The 20744-nt window shown below is 35.7% G+C and overlaps 1 protein-coding gene across 5 annotated transcripts in view; it reads right to left on the bottom strand.

Annotated features, from left to right (window-relative positions):
- The window catches only part of slc24a2 (solute carrier family 24 member 2), a 41869-nt gene that overhangs the window by 10480 nt on the left and 10645 nt on the right, over positions 1 to 20744 (bottom strand). For 2 of the 5 annotated variants that reach the window (XM_073949114.1, NM_001328436.1), the window contains 6 exon segments: positions 18417 to 19480; positions 2771 to 2806; positions 2566 to 2674; positions 2413 to 2487; positions 560 to 636; positions 321 to 464 (listed from right to left, as the gene is read on the bottom strand). In XM_073949114.1, coding sequence (XP_073805215.1) covers positions 321 to 464; positions 560 to 636; positions 2413 to 2487; positions 2566 to 2674; positions 2771 to 2806; positions 18417 to 19328 — 1353 coding nt within the window. In that variant the 5' untranslated portion in view covers positions 19329 to 19480. 5 annotated transcript variants of the gene reach the window in all.

The raw sequence follows: 20744 nt of genomic DNA, 5'->3' as shown, positions 1-20744 counted from the left end.
AACAAAGAAAGCTGCATTGGTATTGAATTATTTTCAAGTGAACTTCAAATGGTGACGTAAAATTGACTTAATCAGTACTCAATTACTTCTTAGACAATAACTATTGCTACTCTAGAAGACTGATTAAACGTGTAAAAAAAGTAATGCCATGTCATTTTAAAAATGAAAAAAAAAACTACACCTAAGCAATTATCTCAGTACCACAGAAATGACAATATTAATTTAATGACAGTATCTGCTTTCTTTGTTGCTATAAACAGAATTAAATATGACAGAAGTCTGTCAACCAAATGTAAAAAGTAAGCACTACTCAGTCGTACTTCTCTGCGGACATCTGGCAGCGATAGCCACAATGGAAAGACGATGGGGAAGATGAAGAGGTATGTGACCTGCTTCCTTATGGTGTCTGGCCATGCCAGGCTAAGAGGCTGGTCTTCATCTTCCTCCTCTTCCTCGACCTCGACCTAACATTGTCCACAATGTCAATCAGGATTAGGGGTTCAAATATATGAACACATCTCTACTATATATTTGAAGATGATGTGTATGATGATATCACCTCTGGTCCAGCACTGCCGTTCATGGGCGGAGTCACTTCTACCTCCACATTAGAGCTGTTAGGAAGGTTCTTATCCACTGGAGAATCAAATAAAGCAACACAAATATCAATTTATTAACTTTGGGGTATTTTGCTGATGTAATATGAAACAACCTAGAAACACCTGTACTATTAGCACATTCTGAATGCTTTGTATAGATGTACAGTACATACTTAACAAGCATTTTCTCTGTCCGTCTTCTGTGGCATAAACAAGTAATTAAAATGACCAGTAAATAATAAAAAAAAAATTAAGTGCATAATTCAATCTACATTTCCAAAAAAAAAGTCTATCTATTTATTATATATATACACACACATATATATATATATATACACTCACCGGCCACTTTATTAGGTACACCTTACTCGTACCGGGTTCTCTTTTGCCTTCAGAACTGCCTTAATCCTTCATGGCATATATTCAACAATGTACAGGAAATATGAGATTTTGGTCTATATTGACATGATAGCATCATGCAGTTGCTGCAAATTTGTTGGCTGATATGCCATAATGCCAATTTCCTGCACCACAACCCAAAGGTGCTTTATTGGATTGAGATCTGGTGACTGTGGAGGCCATTTCAGTACAGTGAACTCATGTTCAAGAAACCAGTCTGAGATGATTTGAGCTTTACGACATGGTGCGTTATCCTGCTGAACGGGATGTTCATAAAGGGATGGACATGGTCAGCAACGATACTCAGGTATGCTCAATTGGTACTAATGGTCCAAAGTGTGCTAAGAAAATGGATGGATCCATGCTTTCATGTTGTTGACACCAAATGCTGAGCCTACCATCCGAATGTGGCAGCAGAAATCGAGACTCATCAGATCAGGCAACATTTTTCCAATCTTCTTTTGTCCAATTTTGGTGAAACTGTGTGAATTGTAGCCTCAGTTTCCTGCAGGAGTGGCCCCCGGTGTGGTCTTCTGCTGCTGTAGCCCATCTAACTCAAGGTTGGACGTGTTGTGCGTTCAGAGATGCTCTTCTGCATACCTCGGTTGTAACGAGTGGTTATTTGAGTTACTGTTGCCTTTTTATCAGCTCAAATTAGTCTGACCATTCTCTTCTAAAATCTGGATTCAACAAGACATTTATGCCAACAGAACTGCCAAACACTGGATATTTTCAGGGGTTCTGCAGGAGATTGTCTTGAGCATGTCTACATGCCTAAATGCATTGAGTTTCTGCCCTGTGATTGGCTGATTAGAAATTTGCGTTAACGAGCAGTTAGACAGGTGTACCTAATAAAGTGGCCGGTGACTGTATGTATATATATATATATATATATATATATATATATATACACACACACACACACACACACACACACACACACACACACACACACACACACACACACACACACACACACATACACACACACATATATATATATATATATATATATACAYATATATATATATATATATATATATATATATATATATATATATATATATATATATATATATATATATATATACTCAGTGTCACGAAAATCTAAAATACATACATATTCAGTCTATATATGTGCATAATATTGTAATAATTAAAAATATTCATATGCTAAACCAACTAGGCTTATTAGCTTTTCAAATGTTTTGACTTCGTTTTATTATGTGTCCTGTTTTTATTTATATGTGTATTGTTTGTTTTGTATGTGTATTTTATATTGTTTTTGTGTTCATGTGTTTACACGCTTAATACCAGGAGAAAATCCGTGTGTTTGCAATAAATCCTTTCTGATGCTAAATTAAGCGAGGAATGCTACACTAAATTCACATTACAGATTGAATTTGAAGCTTACCAACACCATTTGCCTCATCCTGTCCCTTTTTTCTTGCAATCTTATGTAAAATTGATGCCTTCTCCTTGAACTTCCCTGGAATATAGCACATTTCTTAATAAATCTTTAAAAATAAAATATGTGAGTGTGTGTGTGCGTGTATTTGCACATTACCCTCACTGAGAGGATCGAGTGTGTGAATCATTAGCTGAAAGATGCTGTTTCTCATCAGAGTATTGTGAAGGGAGGCGGAGCTTCCTCCTCTTTGGAGGCGGGGTTTAGCCTATGGGGGGAAAAGACATAAAATCAAACATTGAATAAAACGATCTAACAGAGTATAGATGTTCAGGATAAGTGCTGAGGGTTAAATGATACTTACTGAAAGTTTATTTTCATCATCTGGTACACTGACAACCTTCAGAAAATAAGAGAGAAACAGAAAGTGACATCAAATCCAATTTCCAATCCATTTTTTCCTTTTTATTGCTGGAAAAAAGTGTCACAAATGAGAAAATAATAATAGGGTTCTGTCGTGTTTTAATTGTTTTCCTTATAGTGCAATTTTCATTTCTAGTGAAAAAGTTAAGTTTTCATTCAAAAAAGAAAACAAGAGAGTAAGAATAAATGAAAGATGAACTATGATGATTTAAGTATAAATTGTAAATATTTTAATTATACAATTAATTATACGTTTTTGTTATGTGACTAAACATTAAAGTGCTTTCACATTGTGGTTTGGTTCATTTGGTCCGGACCAAGGACAACACATGATACATTGTAGCATTTTTCTGCCGTTTTTGGGTCCTTTTCACACCACACTGATTGCTTTGACCTGAACCAGTTGAAAAGAACCAAAATGCAGTCATGTGACAAAATCCACATCACTCATTGGCCAGATGTTATTGAACTTATTTCCTGAACTGCTTTTCGATTGGTCAATTTATTTATTTTATTTAATTGTTTTTTTTTTTTTTTTGGAAATACAAAATCCAAATACTTTTGGTCAGAACTAACATGCAGGAAAATGGCAAAAGAACTCCTACAAGTAAACAAACCGGCAGACACAAAATGTTGCTTTTTACTATGAAGGAATGACTGCGCTGGCTGATTGTATCCCTGCACATAGTATACTATATAGTTTGTATACATCCCTTTAGACGAACTATTCATTTCGAAAATGAAGCACGGCTGCGGCTGGAAAACAATATTTTAATGCATTGCAACGGCGAAGGCGCATCACAATTCACTTCAGGAGGTGGCGTCAATTAGTTTAGCTAAACTGCGACATGGTAATCTTCCCGAAATTTTACCATCGATCCATCAGGTAATGTTTTTCCCTCTGTTTAAAATTGCTGGTAAAGCGCTGTCAACAAATTTTTCTCCTCCACATCCCATAACGCACAGTGCATCAGACTACGGCAGCTGGATTAGTCCAAAAAGGTGCCGTACTTTGATCATTTGGGTCTGTTCTAGTACAGATCATGTTCACACCACACATGAACCACTTCAGGGTTCGTTTGAAAGAGTACCGAGAGGTCTAGAGGACCTCAAGGAGATCTCTGCTTTTTGGTCTGCTTTTGGTGTGCACTTGATTGCGATTGGTACACTCACACCTGCCCAAACAAACTGCACCAAGAGGAAAAATAAACTCTAGTGCGATTCAACCAAACTAAAAAACGCAGGTGTGAAAACACCCTTAGAAAGTGAAGCCAACCCCTCAGAAAATATAGTCTGCATGGCAACAAATGACTTCACTACTCAAAAAAAAGAAGATTTTTGTTGCTTGTTCAAAATACTTATTTAAAATGAGCTGAATCAACAAAATTCTTGAGGTTTTTGGGGGGGACAATTAATTGTTTTATGTACAATCCACTTAAATTTGTAAAAAAAAAAAAATTAAGCTAACTTAATCGATTTCTGTTGGGACAACATGAAGAAATTGTGTGGAACCCTGCATTTTTTTGCAGTGAATGTCAGTTTAGGGGTTTCTTACAGAAAATAACCCCCCTATACTATATACTACAACTTCTAAATAAGGGACAGTACACACACACTCACACACACGTACATGCAAACACAAATACAAACATCAATATAATTTTTCACCCTTGTTAAGGCCAAAAAATAAGGAAAAACATTATTAAAATGTTAAATTATGTCCAATACTTCATTGAAAAATATTGTAAAATGTAAATGATTTAGGGTAACACTTTATTTTGATGCTCCATACGAGCATTAGTAGACTGTCTGCTTAATATCTGTTGATACTGCTCCTTCAACAGACATTTAGCTGAATATAACCCAATCAGAGGTTCCGCGGATGTAATTAAAATCTGGCAAGCATGTTAAACAAACAGTAAGTGCTAATTTCAGAGATGGACCGTAAATGGAGGTGCCGAAAAGCTCAGAGGAAGCAAAAAATGGCTCTAAAATCAGACGCTGCCAAATGCATAAAATTAACTGAAATCTTTTCAAAAGCTGTACATTTGGCTGCTGCATCGGAGAACAGTAGCGCAGTAGAGGAGGTAAGAAGAAAACAGAAAATATACGAAGTAATTTTCACGCCATTCACACTACTTTTGACAGTTTTTGACAGTAACCTACATTGTTTAACAGTTGCGAGATTAGCATAGAACTTCTCTACATTTTAAAATGTCATTATTATCAGATAACGTGGGATTCAGGGAATACAGACTGCATGTTTTACTGTGTGTGTAAATTTGTTATAAATGAGTTGTTTTTTCTTTCAGTCACATACATTAAATGTTTAAATATCTATTACATATGGTGCTGCTTATAATATTTCACCATCTGTACACCTAAATAAGTAGTGAATGTGTGTGTCCATCAGTGGGGCTGTCGGTGTGGTAATGTGGGCTGGTGTGGCTAAAGTGCCAGGGCTGAATTTTTGTCCCTGTCCGCCGCTGCATACATACATACTGTACATACATACTGTAACATATATACTGCAATGTATCATGAATATTTTGAAAAGCCATTTTTGGTAAGGATCAATGTGTGAATGTAGTGAATATTTGACCAAATTTATAGGACTTAATTATAATATAAGTAAATAAGTATATATAAGTATACTGACACAATTAATGGCCAATACATATAGGCAGCAAACAATATGAGAGAATCAGCTGTTAAATCTAATTATTAATCTTTTATTCATTCATTTTCTTGTCGGCTTAGTCCCTTTATTAATCCGGGGTCGCCACAGCGGAATGAACCGCCAACTTATCCAGCACATTTTTATGCAACGGATGCCCTTCCAGCCGCAACCCATCTGTGGGAAACATCCACAAACTCATTCAAACACACACTCATACACTACGTACAATTTAGCCTACCCAATACACCTGTACCACATGTGTTTGGACTGTGGGGGAAACCGGAGCACCCGGAGGAAACCAACGGGAACGCAGGGAGAACATGCAAACTCCACACAGAAACGCCAACTGAGCCAAGGCTCGATCCAGCAACCTTCTTGCTGTGCGGCAACAGCACTACCTACTGTGCCACTGCTTCGCCCATTAATCTTTTAATGAAACAAAATCATATTATAGATAGAATAAAATCTCTCTCTCTCTCTCTCTCTCTCTCTCATTACATCTGTCTATCTGTCTTTTTGTTGAGAGTTGATTGGGTTAAGGAAAGAGGAGGGGACATTTCAGGCCACCTCAGAAAAAGATCAGATCCAATCTGTCCCCAACATGAAGGTAACCATGAGCATGGTAATCTGTTACACACCACTGCTAAAAACAGCCCGTAAGAGTTCCTGTACTGTACCTCTGCTCATCTGCTACTGCATGCCTCTAAATAGCACTTCTTAGGCATTATACAGGGAGGCGAATCAATTCTGACCCAAATGCCATGATTGATAGTTTCAATAGCTTTAATCGTTTCACTTTAGCCTCCCAAGTCAACTATTGTCATTATAGAGACATGAAAAAAGGAGTAAGGCATTGCAACCACAAAATTCTAATGTTTCCCATGCATGAATTTAGTGATAACGAAATGAACAATTGAAAATGAATTTAGTGATAATGAAATGAACAATGAAAAAATAATTCTGCATTTTATTATATATCCAATAAGCAGTAACTTAACGTATTAATAAAGAATCCTTTAATGTTACACAAAAAAGTCCAAGACACTCGAAAAGTGAAAAAATGTGAATGAAAAAGTTAATTTATTATATTGTTTTAAAAAACAATATTTCTAATCTAATATATTCTATATATATTTAATAATGTCTAACATCATTTAAATGCATGTTAAGTCATAAGTATTTATTTAGTATTTAAGATACTTAGATGGAAAAAATGGATGAAATTCTTATTTATTTGTTGATGTATTTTTTATTTATTTATTTATTTATTTTTTATTTATGAGCTACTTTTTCGGGTCAGAAGAAAATATTATTAAGAGTAATTATTATTATTTAAATATAACAATAATTTCTAATACCAATAAAAATATATGGAACTATAGATATAGAATTATCAATAATAATAATAATAAAAGTAATATCATTTACATATTTAAATTATAATTATATTAAATGTACATATTAATGTCGGAAAAAAACTGAAAAGAATTATATATTTTTAAGAACTAGTTATAAATCAATTACAAATAAAATGATTGTGATGATCTGAATTTACCAATAATGCCCAATATTAAATATTTTTTTAATAAAAATAATAATTTTATAATAATTTATTATATAAATAATAAAATATTCAAAATAAATAAAATAAAATGAAAAATAAAAAATAACATAAAATAATAAATAACATAAAATAAAATAATAAGTAAAACAAAATAACATAAAATAAAAAAACATTAAAAAATAATAAATAAAATAAAATAATAGATAAAATACAATAGCATAAAATAAAATAATACAATAAATAAATTAAATAATCAAATAAAATAATAAATAAAATAAAATAGTAAAATAAAATAACATAAAATAATAAATAAAATAAAATAGCTAAATAAAATAACAAATACAAGAAAATAACATAAAATAATAAATAAAATAAAAGAGTAAAATAAAATAATAAATAAAATAATAAAATACAATAACGTAAAATAAAATAAATAAAATAACATAAAACATAAAACAAAATAAAATAAAATAATAAAATAAAATAATAAATAAAATAAAATAATAAATACAATTAGTAAAATAATATAATAAAATAAATTAATAATAAAAATTTTAAACAAAATAAAACAAAATATAATAATAATAAAAATAAAGTAAAATAAAACAGTTAAAACCATGACTAGTCAAGATAAGCTATTCTGAAATAAGCGTGCCAGTGCGGTGGCAGCAAGACCAGCGGTGTCCTCATGAGAATATTGGTTGGCTCGGCAGAGACACACGAGCAGCCTTAATTAAGCCTAATCAGCCCAGTAGAACATAGAGGGCTTAAACATGTTTCGGTCGTGATTAGCAGGCCCTGCCATTTGCTCTCTGTTCACGTTCCTCCCTCCCCAGCTTCAGTCTTTCTGCCGATGGAGGATAAGCTTTGGCCTATGACCACTGATGCCTGCATGTGGAAACAGAGCTGAGCTTTAAAGCAGAGGTCAGCCAACCGGAGAGCGGCTCGCTCAAACAGTCTGACATTAGCAGATGTCCTGCTGCCAGGCCAAACATCTTTTAAACGGCTGCAGTAAAGAGATAGTTCACCAAGAAATGAGCATTCTGTTATCATTAGACACTGCTCACTTTAGGGCTGCACAATATATCATTTCAGCATCGATATTGCAATGTGATCATTCGCAATAGTCACATCGAGAGCATACGCAATGTTGTCTGCAATTGATCATTTACCAAGTGTGTCACTGTACACCTGAACACAGTTTGACTCATTGAAAAACAATCAAACACTGTTTATTTAATTGGTATCTTTTTCTTTATTGAATCTTGTCGCTTGTAGATTGTTTCTTGTATTTTATTCATATGCACTCCCCTACAGAATCTTCCCAGTCAATCTAAAGTTAATCTAGAGTTATTTCCTAATAGTTATTCAACTCATTTAGTGAAATTGTATTCACAATATATCACAATATATATCGCAGAATAAAAAATATTGCAATGTTAGATTTTTACAATATCGTCCAGCCCTACTTCTCTTGATCCAAACCAGTTGGAGTTTTTTATTTTTATTTTTTGTTCGGTTGAACACAAAATAAGATATTTTGAAGAATGAGGCAAACCTGTAACCCTTTTTAGATGGTTATTGGCAAATAGATGGCAAATAGATGTTAATACGATCCCTTTAACACCAGTTTCAACAAAAATGGAAGTAATAAATAAAATTCCAACATTATTTACACAAATGGATTGGTGAACACCATAAACTGGATGCACGATTCTTTTTTTAAATCAGTTTTTAGGGGTCTTTCCAGCCTGATCTCACGAGGAAACGTAAGTATATTTTGTCAGTTTAGTGGTCGAGTTCAGTCGTACGAAAATGTACGATTTTAGAAAGGACGCGTGACACCCAACCCCACCCCTAACCCCAACCGTCATTGGGTGATGAGCAAACCGGACTAAATTGTACGAATTAGATTGAATGAATTTATATGGATTAGCCACTAAATCAAAAAGTTACGAATTGCTGTGAGATTGCGTTGGTCTTTCACATTTTTCTTAGGATAGTTGAGGATACAGACATGAAAGCATTGGGAGCAGAGAGAAGGGAGGGGTCAGCAAAGGACCTCGGGGAATCGAATTGAGCACCACAGTGTGTTGGCGTACTTAACCACTAAGTTATTGCTCTGAATGTAATTCTAGTATTATATATTAGACTTTTAATTATGATTCCTGTATTTGGCATTTTGGTACAAACACTGACGTGCAACGCTCTTAACCCTTTAACTACCCCACCAAGAAAGAAATATTTGGATTGCATTTTTGAACTCCTAATGTCGCAGGTTAACACACTCAATGCATTTTTTTTTCAACACATCCCATAATTTCAAAAATATCAGCCTCGACCAAATTGTTGATATGTCACTTTATGGTAAAAGTACCGGACTTAATACATGTAATATGAAAATATCATCTTTATTTGATGAAGTACGCCATAAAATATTTCAGATTCTCATTTAACATATTTCCTTGTTGTTGTTGTTTTTTTTGTTTTTGTTTTTTTACAATAAAATTAAAAGTGTAGTACTGCAACAGGATGCTTGTTTGATTTTTTTGCAAACTAACAATGCTGTGTTTAAACCATTATTTAAAACAGTAAATATTTAAGTGACTTCAACAGTCATTATTTGAAACAGTAAAAACATGGTCAACCGTTTGGTAGAGAGACAGTCTAAGGGTTAAAATATAAAGATTCTTTATTGGCACTGATGGTTTTGTTAAGAACTTTTTACATTTCAGGCTCTTTTGAATGGAAAGGTGTTTCTTAGAGTATTTACAAGGGTGGCACAGTGGCTAAGCGTTTAGCATGGTTGCCTCACAGCAAGAAGGTAGCTAGTTTGAGTCCTGGCTGAGCCAGAAAGTCCACCTATGTGGAGTTTACATGTTCTCTCCGTTACCTCCGGGTGCTCAGATTTCCCCTACAGTTCAAAGACATGCGCTGAATTGAATAAACTAATTGACCATAATGTGTGAATGGGAGTGTGTGTGTGTGTTTCCCAGCAATAAGAGTTGTACTCTGGCATGGAAGGGCATTTGCTGTCTAAAACAAATGGCAGAATAATCGGTGGTTCGTTTCACTGTGGGGACAGACATAGAATAGTGAGATTATTTACAATGAAGAGTTCAAATGCAAAAACCTCTAAGTGCCGTCTGAAATTTCCAACAAAAATTAACATTTTTAGTATTTTTTCTCAGCCTCCTTTGTTTATGTTGAGATATTTTACTTTAAAGGCCAGGAAAAGGATTTTTTCTTTACCATAAAAGGGATCTTACTGAACATACACACAGTAGACTGACGAAAATACTCATTTTAAAGGACAATTTCAAAAAGCAATAAGAGGTTTTTGTATCTAAACTCTTCAAATATTCCTTACACTAATAAAATCTGATAAATCTAAAACGAATCTTCAGCTGCATCTTCATTAAACCCTTCTTGGAACATTTTGTTTATAAATATTATATATAGCATATATTTACATCATTATACTGAAATAAGGCAACCAGATTCATCCCTATAAGGCCTACAATCTTAAAACCAAGGGCAAATCCCTCCAAACTGAACCTTTCATCAAGATGACCAATAGCAATAGCATGCTTTTAACATGGAAATCTTTTGTTATGGTAAAAGAACTGTGAAGAATGTTCACTAAATCTCTTTTAAAACGTAGAACAACTATTGCAGAGAAGCTCATCCTGAGCCTGGTTTCTTTCAAGTTTTTTTTTTTATCACTTTCGTCAATTGCTGAAGTTTGTTACTCGCCACTGACTTGCTCAGTTTGGGTCTTGTCTAGCTGTGCATTGATGGATTTGCTCCTCAGTGTTTGCACTTTCAGCAGTGAAAATTAAACCACACTGAACTGAACTAAATTGAACTTCAATTCTGAAAACTAGACTGACAGCTTCAATTTACAAGAACTTCATTGTTTAGCTTCTTTGGTTCAATCTACATTGTAAAAGCACTATAGAAATAAAGATGAGTTGAATTGAATTAAATTTCATCTCAGTGATTAGGAAATCTGAAATCCAAACCTTTTTGAGCCAACTTCCTGAATCTTTAAAAAATCCTGACAAACACAATATTGGACTGAAGCCACCAAGAACATGCAGTTTCAAGCCATGTGTTAGCGACTAGCAGACGAGAAACTCACTTCACTCTTTTAAAAATGTATCCAGAATTGTTTCGGTCGCTGGTAAAACATCTACTTTGAAACAATAAAATATTAGCAGTAAACACAGTGTAGCATCCACAACAGCTTACTCAAGGGCAAACTGGTCATTTGGACATGGAATAGATCAGTTTTGTTATAAACAGAGCAAAGAGATCTTGAAGCACAAACAGAAACCACAGAATCGATGCCTGAAATCCCTAAAAAAAATTAAGACTTAAATTTTGGCCTCAAATTGTCTGGTCTTTGGAAAACTACCAGCGCTTTAGCATTAAAATTAATTCTTAAATGCTTTGCAAGTTCCCATAGCTGAAATTGATCATGTGAAAATGTGAGACAATAAACAACTGACCTTGTGAAACGTACAATCTAAACGATATGCATGACTAAAATGGACTCCAAGGGAAATAAATAAACCACATTTTCCATCATCCCAAAATTAAAGCATATTTAAGAAGTTATATAAGTGTGTCACTGCATTTGCACGAACCCTTACACAAGACACAGATGCTGAATAGGATCAAGAGCAGCTAATGAACTTTGCTGAGTAACAGTTTAGCAATCAGCTGGACCAATTAGAGGACTGGATCTATTACAGAACTATCTATAGTACTGCAAGCACTACAGAAAATCCATACATTTATTAGGATTTCAACTTTTAAAGCAACAATTCAACAATTTCAACTTGCATATTCATACTTTTCATGTACTTCACCTTCATACACTTTCCATTTTATCTTATTGTTCACAATTATTGCCAGAAAATAAATAGCTCTACCACCTTCTCCCATAGAAGCAAACAACCAGTCTATTGTTATATCAACCTGTATAAGAGTGGTTAAATGGATTGCCTTTTCCAATTAATCTCCTGAACTAATGCCTTTACTTTAGAAGATACTGATACTGAGTTTATGTAACAGTACGACCAACTTTAGAGGTTGTAAATTAATTTCAGGTTTAAGTATATGAGCCATAGGAACTCGTGCCTCTGATATTTCTTAGCAAGGGTCCCGTAGTTAACCAGAGAAGGCAGGAGAGCGCATTAAAGATGCTTAAGGTGACAGGTGACAATTTTAGAAGCAGAGTCATTTAAGGATTCACATATTAACTCACATAACACACAGCAATGAGCTCTCACTCTTTTCCCTAATTTCTTTTCATATAGAGTTAATTTTCCTCATGTACTTAGCATTACACCAGCAAAGACTTAAATAGTACATTATAGAGTGACACAAAATGCTACATTTGGTTACATTTACAGTAAGTTTTCTGTAGGTCAAGTCAAAAAGATTTAGGTTGAACCCCAAAGGGCCAAATAAATAGAGAGTGTGTGTATGATTCCTAAAGAAATACCAAAGGTTATAGGTTTGACTCTTCGAAGCAATGCCAAAGTCAATGGGTCTGTTTTCCTAAAGCAATGCTAAAAGTTGTGTGTTAGAAACTCCAAAGCATTGGCAAAGTTAATGGGTTTGATTCCCTAATGCTATGCTAAATGTTATAGATTTAACTAACCAAAGCAAGGGCGATGGTAATCGCTCTGATTGCCCAATTTAATGCTAAAGTTTGTGAGGTTGACACCCCAAATCAATGGCAAAATTATTGGGTCTAATACCCCAATGCAGTGATGAAGGTTGTGAGGTTGACACCCTGCAATGGCAAAATTATCAGGTCTGATTCTCCAATGCAAGGCTAAAAGTTGTGGGTTTGACTTCCCAAAGCAATGGCAAAGTTATGGGTCTGATTACTGCAATTCAATGTTAAAGGTTATAGGTTGAGTGACTACTTAAAGCAATGGCAAACTTAATAGGTCTGATAACCACAATGTAATGTTAAAGGTTATAGGTTTACTCCCCACAGCAATGGCAAAATTATTGGGACTGATAATCACAATCCAATGCTGAAGGTTATAGGTTGACTCTTCAAAGCAATGGCAAAGGTAATAGGTCTGATACCCTAATGCAATGCTAAAGATTGTGGGGTTGACACCCCAAAGCAATGGCAAACTTACTGGATCTGATTTCCCAAAGCAGTGCTAAAGGTTGTGGGTTTGACTTCCCAAATCAATGGCAAAGTTATGGGTCTGATCTGATTACTACAATCCAATGCTAAAGGTTACAGGTTGACTCCTCAAAGCAATAGCAAACTTAATATGTCTGATAACTACAATGTAATGCTAAAGATTATAGGTTGACTCCCCACTGCAATGGCAAAGTTACTGGTCTGATTCCTCAATGCAGTGCTAAAGGTTGTGGGTTTGACTCTCCAAAGCAATGGCAAAGTTATTGGAACTGATAATCACAATCCAACGCTTAAGGTTATAGGTTGACTCTTGTAAACAATGGCAAAGTTAATGGGTCTGATAACCACAATGTAATGCTAAAGATTTTGAGTCTGAGTCCCCCAAGCAATGCAACATATGAACAAATGTTAACGTGTATCCTGAACCAATGCAAGTAGTTTTGAAAAAGCATCTGCTAGATGCCTACTGCCAATTTAAGCAATTATAAAATAACTATCATTTTTCTTCATTATCTTTAGAGTTTGTTTTATCATATACATAACAAGCATGTGCTGCTTTCTCACTTTACATTGATACCCAGATTTGCTTTCAATATTTTATATAATTTAAAATGTTTTAAAATATTCATTGCAAGCAGTTCTGTGCATTTCATTATTCGAAAATAGAGTTGTTGTAATGCTTTCTATTCCCTTAAAAGTCTTCTTCAGAAGGCAGGTCACTCCCCTAAGCACTAAGAGTCTTTTTACTTTGGTTGGCGTCACCCTTTTTAAGCAGTTGATTTGGGATTACAAAGGATTTCAGGTTGGGAGTCATAAACCACATGAAGAAATGAAGACACCCACCATGTTTCAGACCTTACATGGATCAGCCACAAACATAAAGGTGTTGCCGTGAATGGAAATCTAACAAGGTGATTCAAAAACCTGCAGGTTTCCGGCAATACCCTGTATTTGAGCACAGCTTAAAAAAAGAACAGGACACCTGTCTATACTTAGCAGTGCTAAAAGGATCACATCTAATTGGATTATTCCGAGCTTCGGCTAAAGGAGCAAAAAGCACATGTACCAACTGCCCTACAACAACCTCCTGTCCCTACCACAATTTATTTTCATTTTAGAAATCCAGATTCTCTAATATTGTTGTCTTCTACAAGGTCTACTTGTCTGTCCATATCATTGCATAAATCATTTCTCAATAAAAAAAGCATATTTATCACAACAAGCTTTCAGAAATCACATTCCCAATATACAATAAGCAATCTACCAGCAATCTACCACTAATAAACGTAGGTTCGTGAAGATAACATGCGACTAATGGTTTTTAAAAGTAATGTACATGGCCCTGATGCATCACTAAGAAGCCTATCAAAACAGCACGGTCAGCTGATTCACCTGCGTTCCATATGTGGGACAAACCGCATCTGCAAACAACAACTCCAACGTCTCCAGCTGTTTGAGCGAAAGACAGCAAGTAGGACAGGAGATACAAAAGATTAACCTAATCAAACCAGTGATAAATATCACCACTAAATCCACAACCAGCAGATTCATGTTATATCAACAGTGTATGTTATAAGGTGATAATTTAGAATTATTATTGGTTTCATCTCCAGAGTTGAGGCAATATAATGTTTGGTGCCAAAATAATGTGGACACTTTTGGCCAATTAAGTAAAAACATGCCTGAATATTGGTGAATATTTTAGTATATAAACCAACCCTTTTTGCAGTTACTTTATGTTGACTTCTTACCAGCTGAACCCAAGATGATTCCTCACTATCAAAAAGTGTCACTATGCTACTTATCTGAACATTCAATAGTATTGTTTTAGCATTTAAAATCGCAAACATCTTTTTATGAAATGTTTTAATGAAAAGTGTGGCACATACATGCAAAAATAAGCTGCTTACTGTTTGATTAGGACCTTATGTCTGTCAAATGCATACTGATTACTACTGCTTATACATTTAAACTTATACATTTATACATTAAAGATGTCTAAAACAACAATACAAAATTTAGTTCACTGATTATAGATATACTACAGTTTTGCTGTAAAAAGAGTAAACTCAAAAGTGAAACTGGTATACTGGTATTGAACAAACTGTTAAAGAAGAAAAAACAGTGGTTAAAATGCACGATTAACCACAAAACCAACTCCAAGAGCTCTTCAAGCTGGTGTCAAGAAACCTTAATGTGTCAGGTCAAAAATAAAAACTTTCTTTGTCAATGTCTTGACTTGTTTTTAGTAGAGTTGTTATTATTTATCTTGCTTCATCTCCACTCCGCTGTGTTTTTCTGCTGCCTGTAGAACAGTAGGGGTTCTGGTGTTTCTCAGCTGACTGTGCACTCAGAGCTGCGTTGTCTGCTCTGTCCAGGTGACACCTGCTATAAGTCCTAATCCGGCTCAGAGAGGTGATAAAACTGTCTGTGTTCTTTTCATTGGGAACACTATTTCTCAGCCAACAATCAGGGTCTGCTGTCATTGCTGTTGCAAATAGTTTCCTATGTAGGTTTGTTAAGTGCTCAAGAGCGCAGAATGCACGATTAAAACCACTGAGTATATGCTGCTATATTGTAGGAAACATGTAGTTTCAATCAATGCAATAGTGTAATAATGTAAATGTGCCTTCGTTTGAATTATTTTAAACTATTTCTTTAATGAGCATAAAGATGCAGTCCTGGAATTTTTAATAATAAGGGGCATTTTTAATAGCCAACTTATTTGTGATTAATGTCTGAATGTCTATGCTGAATGTTCTGTTTGCAAGCAAAATACATAACAAGTGGATATTTAAAAACGGGGGGCTTTATTTGTTGTTAAATATGAGTTATTTCAATAGCCCTTGAATTTGTCTTTTACTTTTATCTTTGAATATTATTTACATAAATGTCTTTGCTTCACATGTTTTTAAAGGTAATTAAAGAGTTTCTTTTAAAAAAATAATTAAAATCCAATTGTTCAATGTTCTATATATTTTAAATTGATTATTTATATTTGACTTTATATAAGATTTCATATTTTATCAGTCATGATAAAACCAGGGTGTAAATTACAGCGGGGGTTGGGGGAATTAACACCCCTAATTAAGGCTTAATCCCCCTTAAAGGATGTCAAAACAAGTTGTATGTCCCTTTGAATTGAAGAAAAAATTCACTCTGATCTGCATTTTAAATAATGATGTTAATAATTTAAATAAAAGATATTCACCTGACCCCCCCTATAACAGTTCATACCATTGTGAATGCATAATCACGCCAGTCAGTTTATGCAAGAAAAATGTCATTCACCAGTCTGAAACCGGCAGTTTCAGAGCACCGAAAGAGTTCACAAGACTGATTTCTCATAAAATAGATGTTTGTTTCTACATAAAGCCTAAAAGTAAAGTCAAATTAGATGCATAGTTTGTAAAGTTTGAACTAAAGTAAGCTGAAATATGAACACTAAATAGCCTGTCCCACAAACACCATGAATAAATTAGGTGTAATTTAAATAAATACATAAATTTGATTCACTGAAGCGTGTATTAGCCTACACAAACTAACATTACCGAAAAAGTTGACCCCCGATCATCATTGTATAATTCATACACTGGATATAAACATATATGTTTTGCTAAAGATGTTTTAAAAATAATAAATCAATTGAAAAAAGGCCATTACAAATGGAGAGCAAGAAAAGTGGGAGAAAGTGAGTAACAGGATCTCTAAGGTCCAGGAGCCTGGACTCAAACTGGGGCCCAAAAGTGTAACGTTAGAATGATTCTCTCAATACTATTAGCTTCGACTCTAAATACATTAATTTATTATGCGCAGTGAATATATTATGTAACCCCTGTGAAGGGCCTCTAGTGGGTCCTGGACCCTTTGTCGGGAGCTACTGTTGTTAGGGATGGGCAACTTCAGCCATTATCCTGCAGATTTGATCTCCAACCCTAATCAGCATACCTGTCAACATTTGTCTCTGATATTATGGAAGACTGGGGGGGCAGGGGGTTATGGGTTTTCGGGGTTGAGGTGTCTGAATAGCACTGTAGAGATCTGGGTTAATAACTATACAGTGGTGTTAGCAACTTTACTATGGAGCGGGTTTTGGGGAGGCCGATGTGTTCGGATACTATAAAGTACCAAAAGTGGCGAAAATTGCCATCAATTGCATGAAATTATGGGAGTCTGAATGCATCAGACTGGAAATGCAAGCTCGTGCGACAAGTTTCCAACTCTGACCTGCGAAATCGCATCACGTGATTGCATAAGACCAATCGAAGATCAAAACATGACCTCTCTGGACAGAAATTTAAAATATGGACCAATTGCTCGCTTTATTAAATGTCTAATCATCTTGTATTATCCCGCCTCTTTTCGCAGCGCCGTACTACAGCATTTCGCAAGCTCAAACTCTAGTGTGAACGCAGCTTTAGCAGCTAAAAAGACACGTATTCTTGCAGCTTTCTAGTGATCTAGAGGACACTGATCAGCTTGTTCAGGTATGTTTGATTACTGCTGGAGCAAAACTTTGCAGGATAAAGCCACGGCCACACTAGAGCAAGGATGACCAACCCTGTCCCTGGGGATCTACCTTCCTGCAGATTTCAGTTGCAACCCATATCAAACACACCTGCCTTTAATTATCAAGTGCTGTTCAGGTCCTAATGAATTGGTTCAGCTGTGTTTGATCAGGGTTGGAGCTGAACTCTGCAGGAAGGTAGATCTCCAAGAACAGGGTTGAGCACCTCAGCACTATATTTTGTTTCCGTCTTGATTCTGTCATACGGTGCTGTGACAAATAAAACAAGATCATGTGACTGATAAAACGAACGACTGCTCCATTTTCTTTAATATATTTCTACACAGAGGGCTCAAGTCTTGATCTTCTATTGGTCTGACGGATATCGCAGTTCAGATTTCACCAAGCTTGAACTTCAGAATGCAGCGCCATGTCATATGAGCTTGCGTTTCTGGTCTGCTGCACTCACCTGCGTATGAATGGAAGTCTATGGGGCGAAAAGTGCAGTGTGACCGCAGCTTAATGATCCTCCAGGACCAAAGTTGCCCATCCCTGACTGTGATACACAGTTTTCTAACACCAGTGGCAGGTTAATCACATCCACCAAAAGCCAACTTTGACCTGCATTTTGTTCACCTGGAAACATGTGACTCACCTTAGGAGGAGCTTCAATGTCATCCACTTGATTCCCCAGTAGTCGAGTCTTGATCCAAGTCTCTACACTGCTGTTGAACTTCATAAAAGTGACATAGCTACCGTAACAGCTCAGCAGCGCAAAGCTCTCGACGTAGGTAATGTAGTTATCCAGGAAGAAGACGATGAGCATTATTAGTCCAATGATATAAAAACTGACATCTCTAAACAGAGGCCACCAGGTGAGGTTGAGGATCTCACGTGAAAAGAGAGCGCACATCCCGATCACGAACAAGATGTTGAAGACGGCGGAGCCCACGATGGTCCCGATGCCGACGTTGCTGTGTGAGATGAACACACCGATCACTGAGGTGAAGAGCTCAGGAGCAGAACCACCGGCGGCCATAAATGTAGCTCCTGCTACGTCATCCGAGATCTCCAGTTTCTCCGTGATCACAGTGAGGGCCGGGACGAAGAACTCATCGCAGACGATGGCCAGGGCGATGAACATGTACATCATCCCGAACATATGCAGCACGACGGCACCTTGCCTCCTCTGCTCCAGCGTGAACAGATCTTCAGGATATTCTCCCTTGCTGTGTTCGGCGGACGAGGCCATGGCGATAGGCACGTCTGCCGAAACGTTGCGCTCCTCGTCGGAAGAGAGAACAGTTCTGTGTGGCACTGGCTCTGCAAGTCCCTCATGGTTGGTGAGAGAGCTGAGTGGCGTCCATCTCGGGATCGGGCCCAAAGTGGAGGTAAAGGCACTCCAGGACAGGAACGACGTGACGGCAGAGACGCTCAGGATAAAACCGAAAATCCGCGAAGGACGTAGTTTCCTCCTGACGTACTGCAGTCGGTGGTGGCGCTTGCTGTTCCGCTCCAGAGGGGTGCAAAAGGCCCCCAGGTTGATGCTGGGGAATGTAGGATCCATGGTTGATGGTGCAGCTTGGGGGTCCGGTGGGCTGAAATCTATGGAGCGCCGGGCATGTTTAAATGCCTGCTGTGTTTAAACCTGACTGGAACAATGTATTCCACGATTCCTTGCAGGATCCAGAGTCTCTAATGGTTTCCTCATAATAATCTCTGAAATGACACATCACAAAAATCATGTGAGAAAGAGTTACGAATTTAGAGTTGAGAAAAAGTTCTGTTTACAAACACTGCTATGCTTTACTTTCATTCTTCTGCTGAACTCAAAAGAAGACATTTTGCAGAATGTGCTGAAGTAAATGAGCCATTTTCTTCCATACTATGTTTGGTTTCTCACATTCTTCAAAAAATCCTCATTTCTGTTTGGCAAAGGTAGCAAAGAAGGACCAATTTTCTAAAACTGAGTCAACACCCGTTCTACATGGCCATTCATTTAAAGCAAGCTTTGCTCTACCATCTAGCATTAAAGGCATATTTCATCTAGGCCTGTCACAATAATCAATATGTCAACTTATCGCACAACACATGGACATGACCTCAATCCTTTTTGGTGATGCAATATATATCACCCTGACATAAAAAACTATTTTAGAAACATTTTAGCTCATTGTGCAATATCTCTATCTCTACAGTCAGTGTCAGTATGGTTAAAAACACTATAGTATTTACTATAAATTACTATAGTACATTTTTATGTGGGTGTATGACAACTAAAAACAAATCTGGTAGCAGATATCGCAGTCTGTTACTTTTTACCCTGCGCTTTTTTGTTAACATTTATTATTATTTATTTGATTAGGAAATACGTTTCCACATTCTGATTCCATTTAGATGCCTGATTATTAAATAGTTAAAATAACTATAATTAAATTCAATATTTAAAAAAATAAAATGTTAAATGTTCCTTGGAAGAGTGTACTTACATTGTGTTTATATTACTGTATATTTTCATTCTGGCTTTATACTGTGTAATGAGTTGCTTAAAATGACAATAATATCGTTTATTGCAATATTTTGGTGCAATATATCATACAACAAAATATAGATGTTGTGACAGGCCTAATATCATCCATAAAATTTAAATTATTTTATCACTTCTATGCCTAATGTTGTTACAAATAATATCTCATGCAACATGCAATTAGTCTTCCAATTTTGTCACAATTTTTGTGACCAAAACTACCTCCTTTAATTTCAACAGAAGACATACAGGTTTGGACTGTAATTTGTTATTTAATGAAACATAATAATAATTAGGCAAATTTTTTTTTTGATTTATTATTGCTGCGTTATTGGTGTAAAATATTACATGTCAATTGAGTAAGTTCAATTATAGTGGTTTTACGTGATCCCACATTTTAAGTGATCAGACCACTCCTGGTATTTTAAGTGCTGAAATAAATGTAAGTTTTTTTTT

The sequence above is a fragment of the Danio rerio genome, chromosome 1 (assembly GCF_049306965.1).
Source record: "Danio rerio strain Tuebingen ecotype United States chromosome 1, GRCz12tu, whole genome shotgun sequence".
NCBI classification, from domain to species: Eukaryota; Metazoa; Chordata; class Actinopteri; order Cypriniformes; family Danionidae; genus Danio; species Danio rerio.
This window is presented reverse-complemented; position numbering and strand designations above follow the sequence as displayed.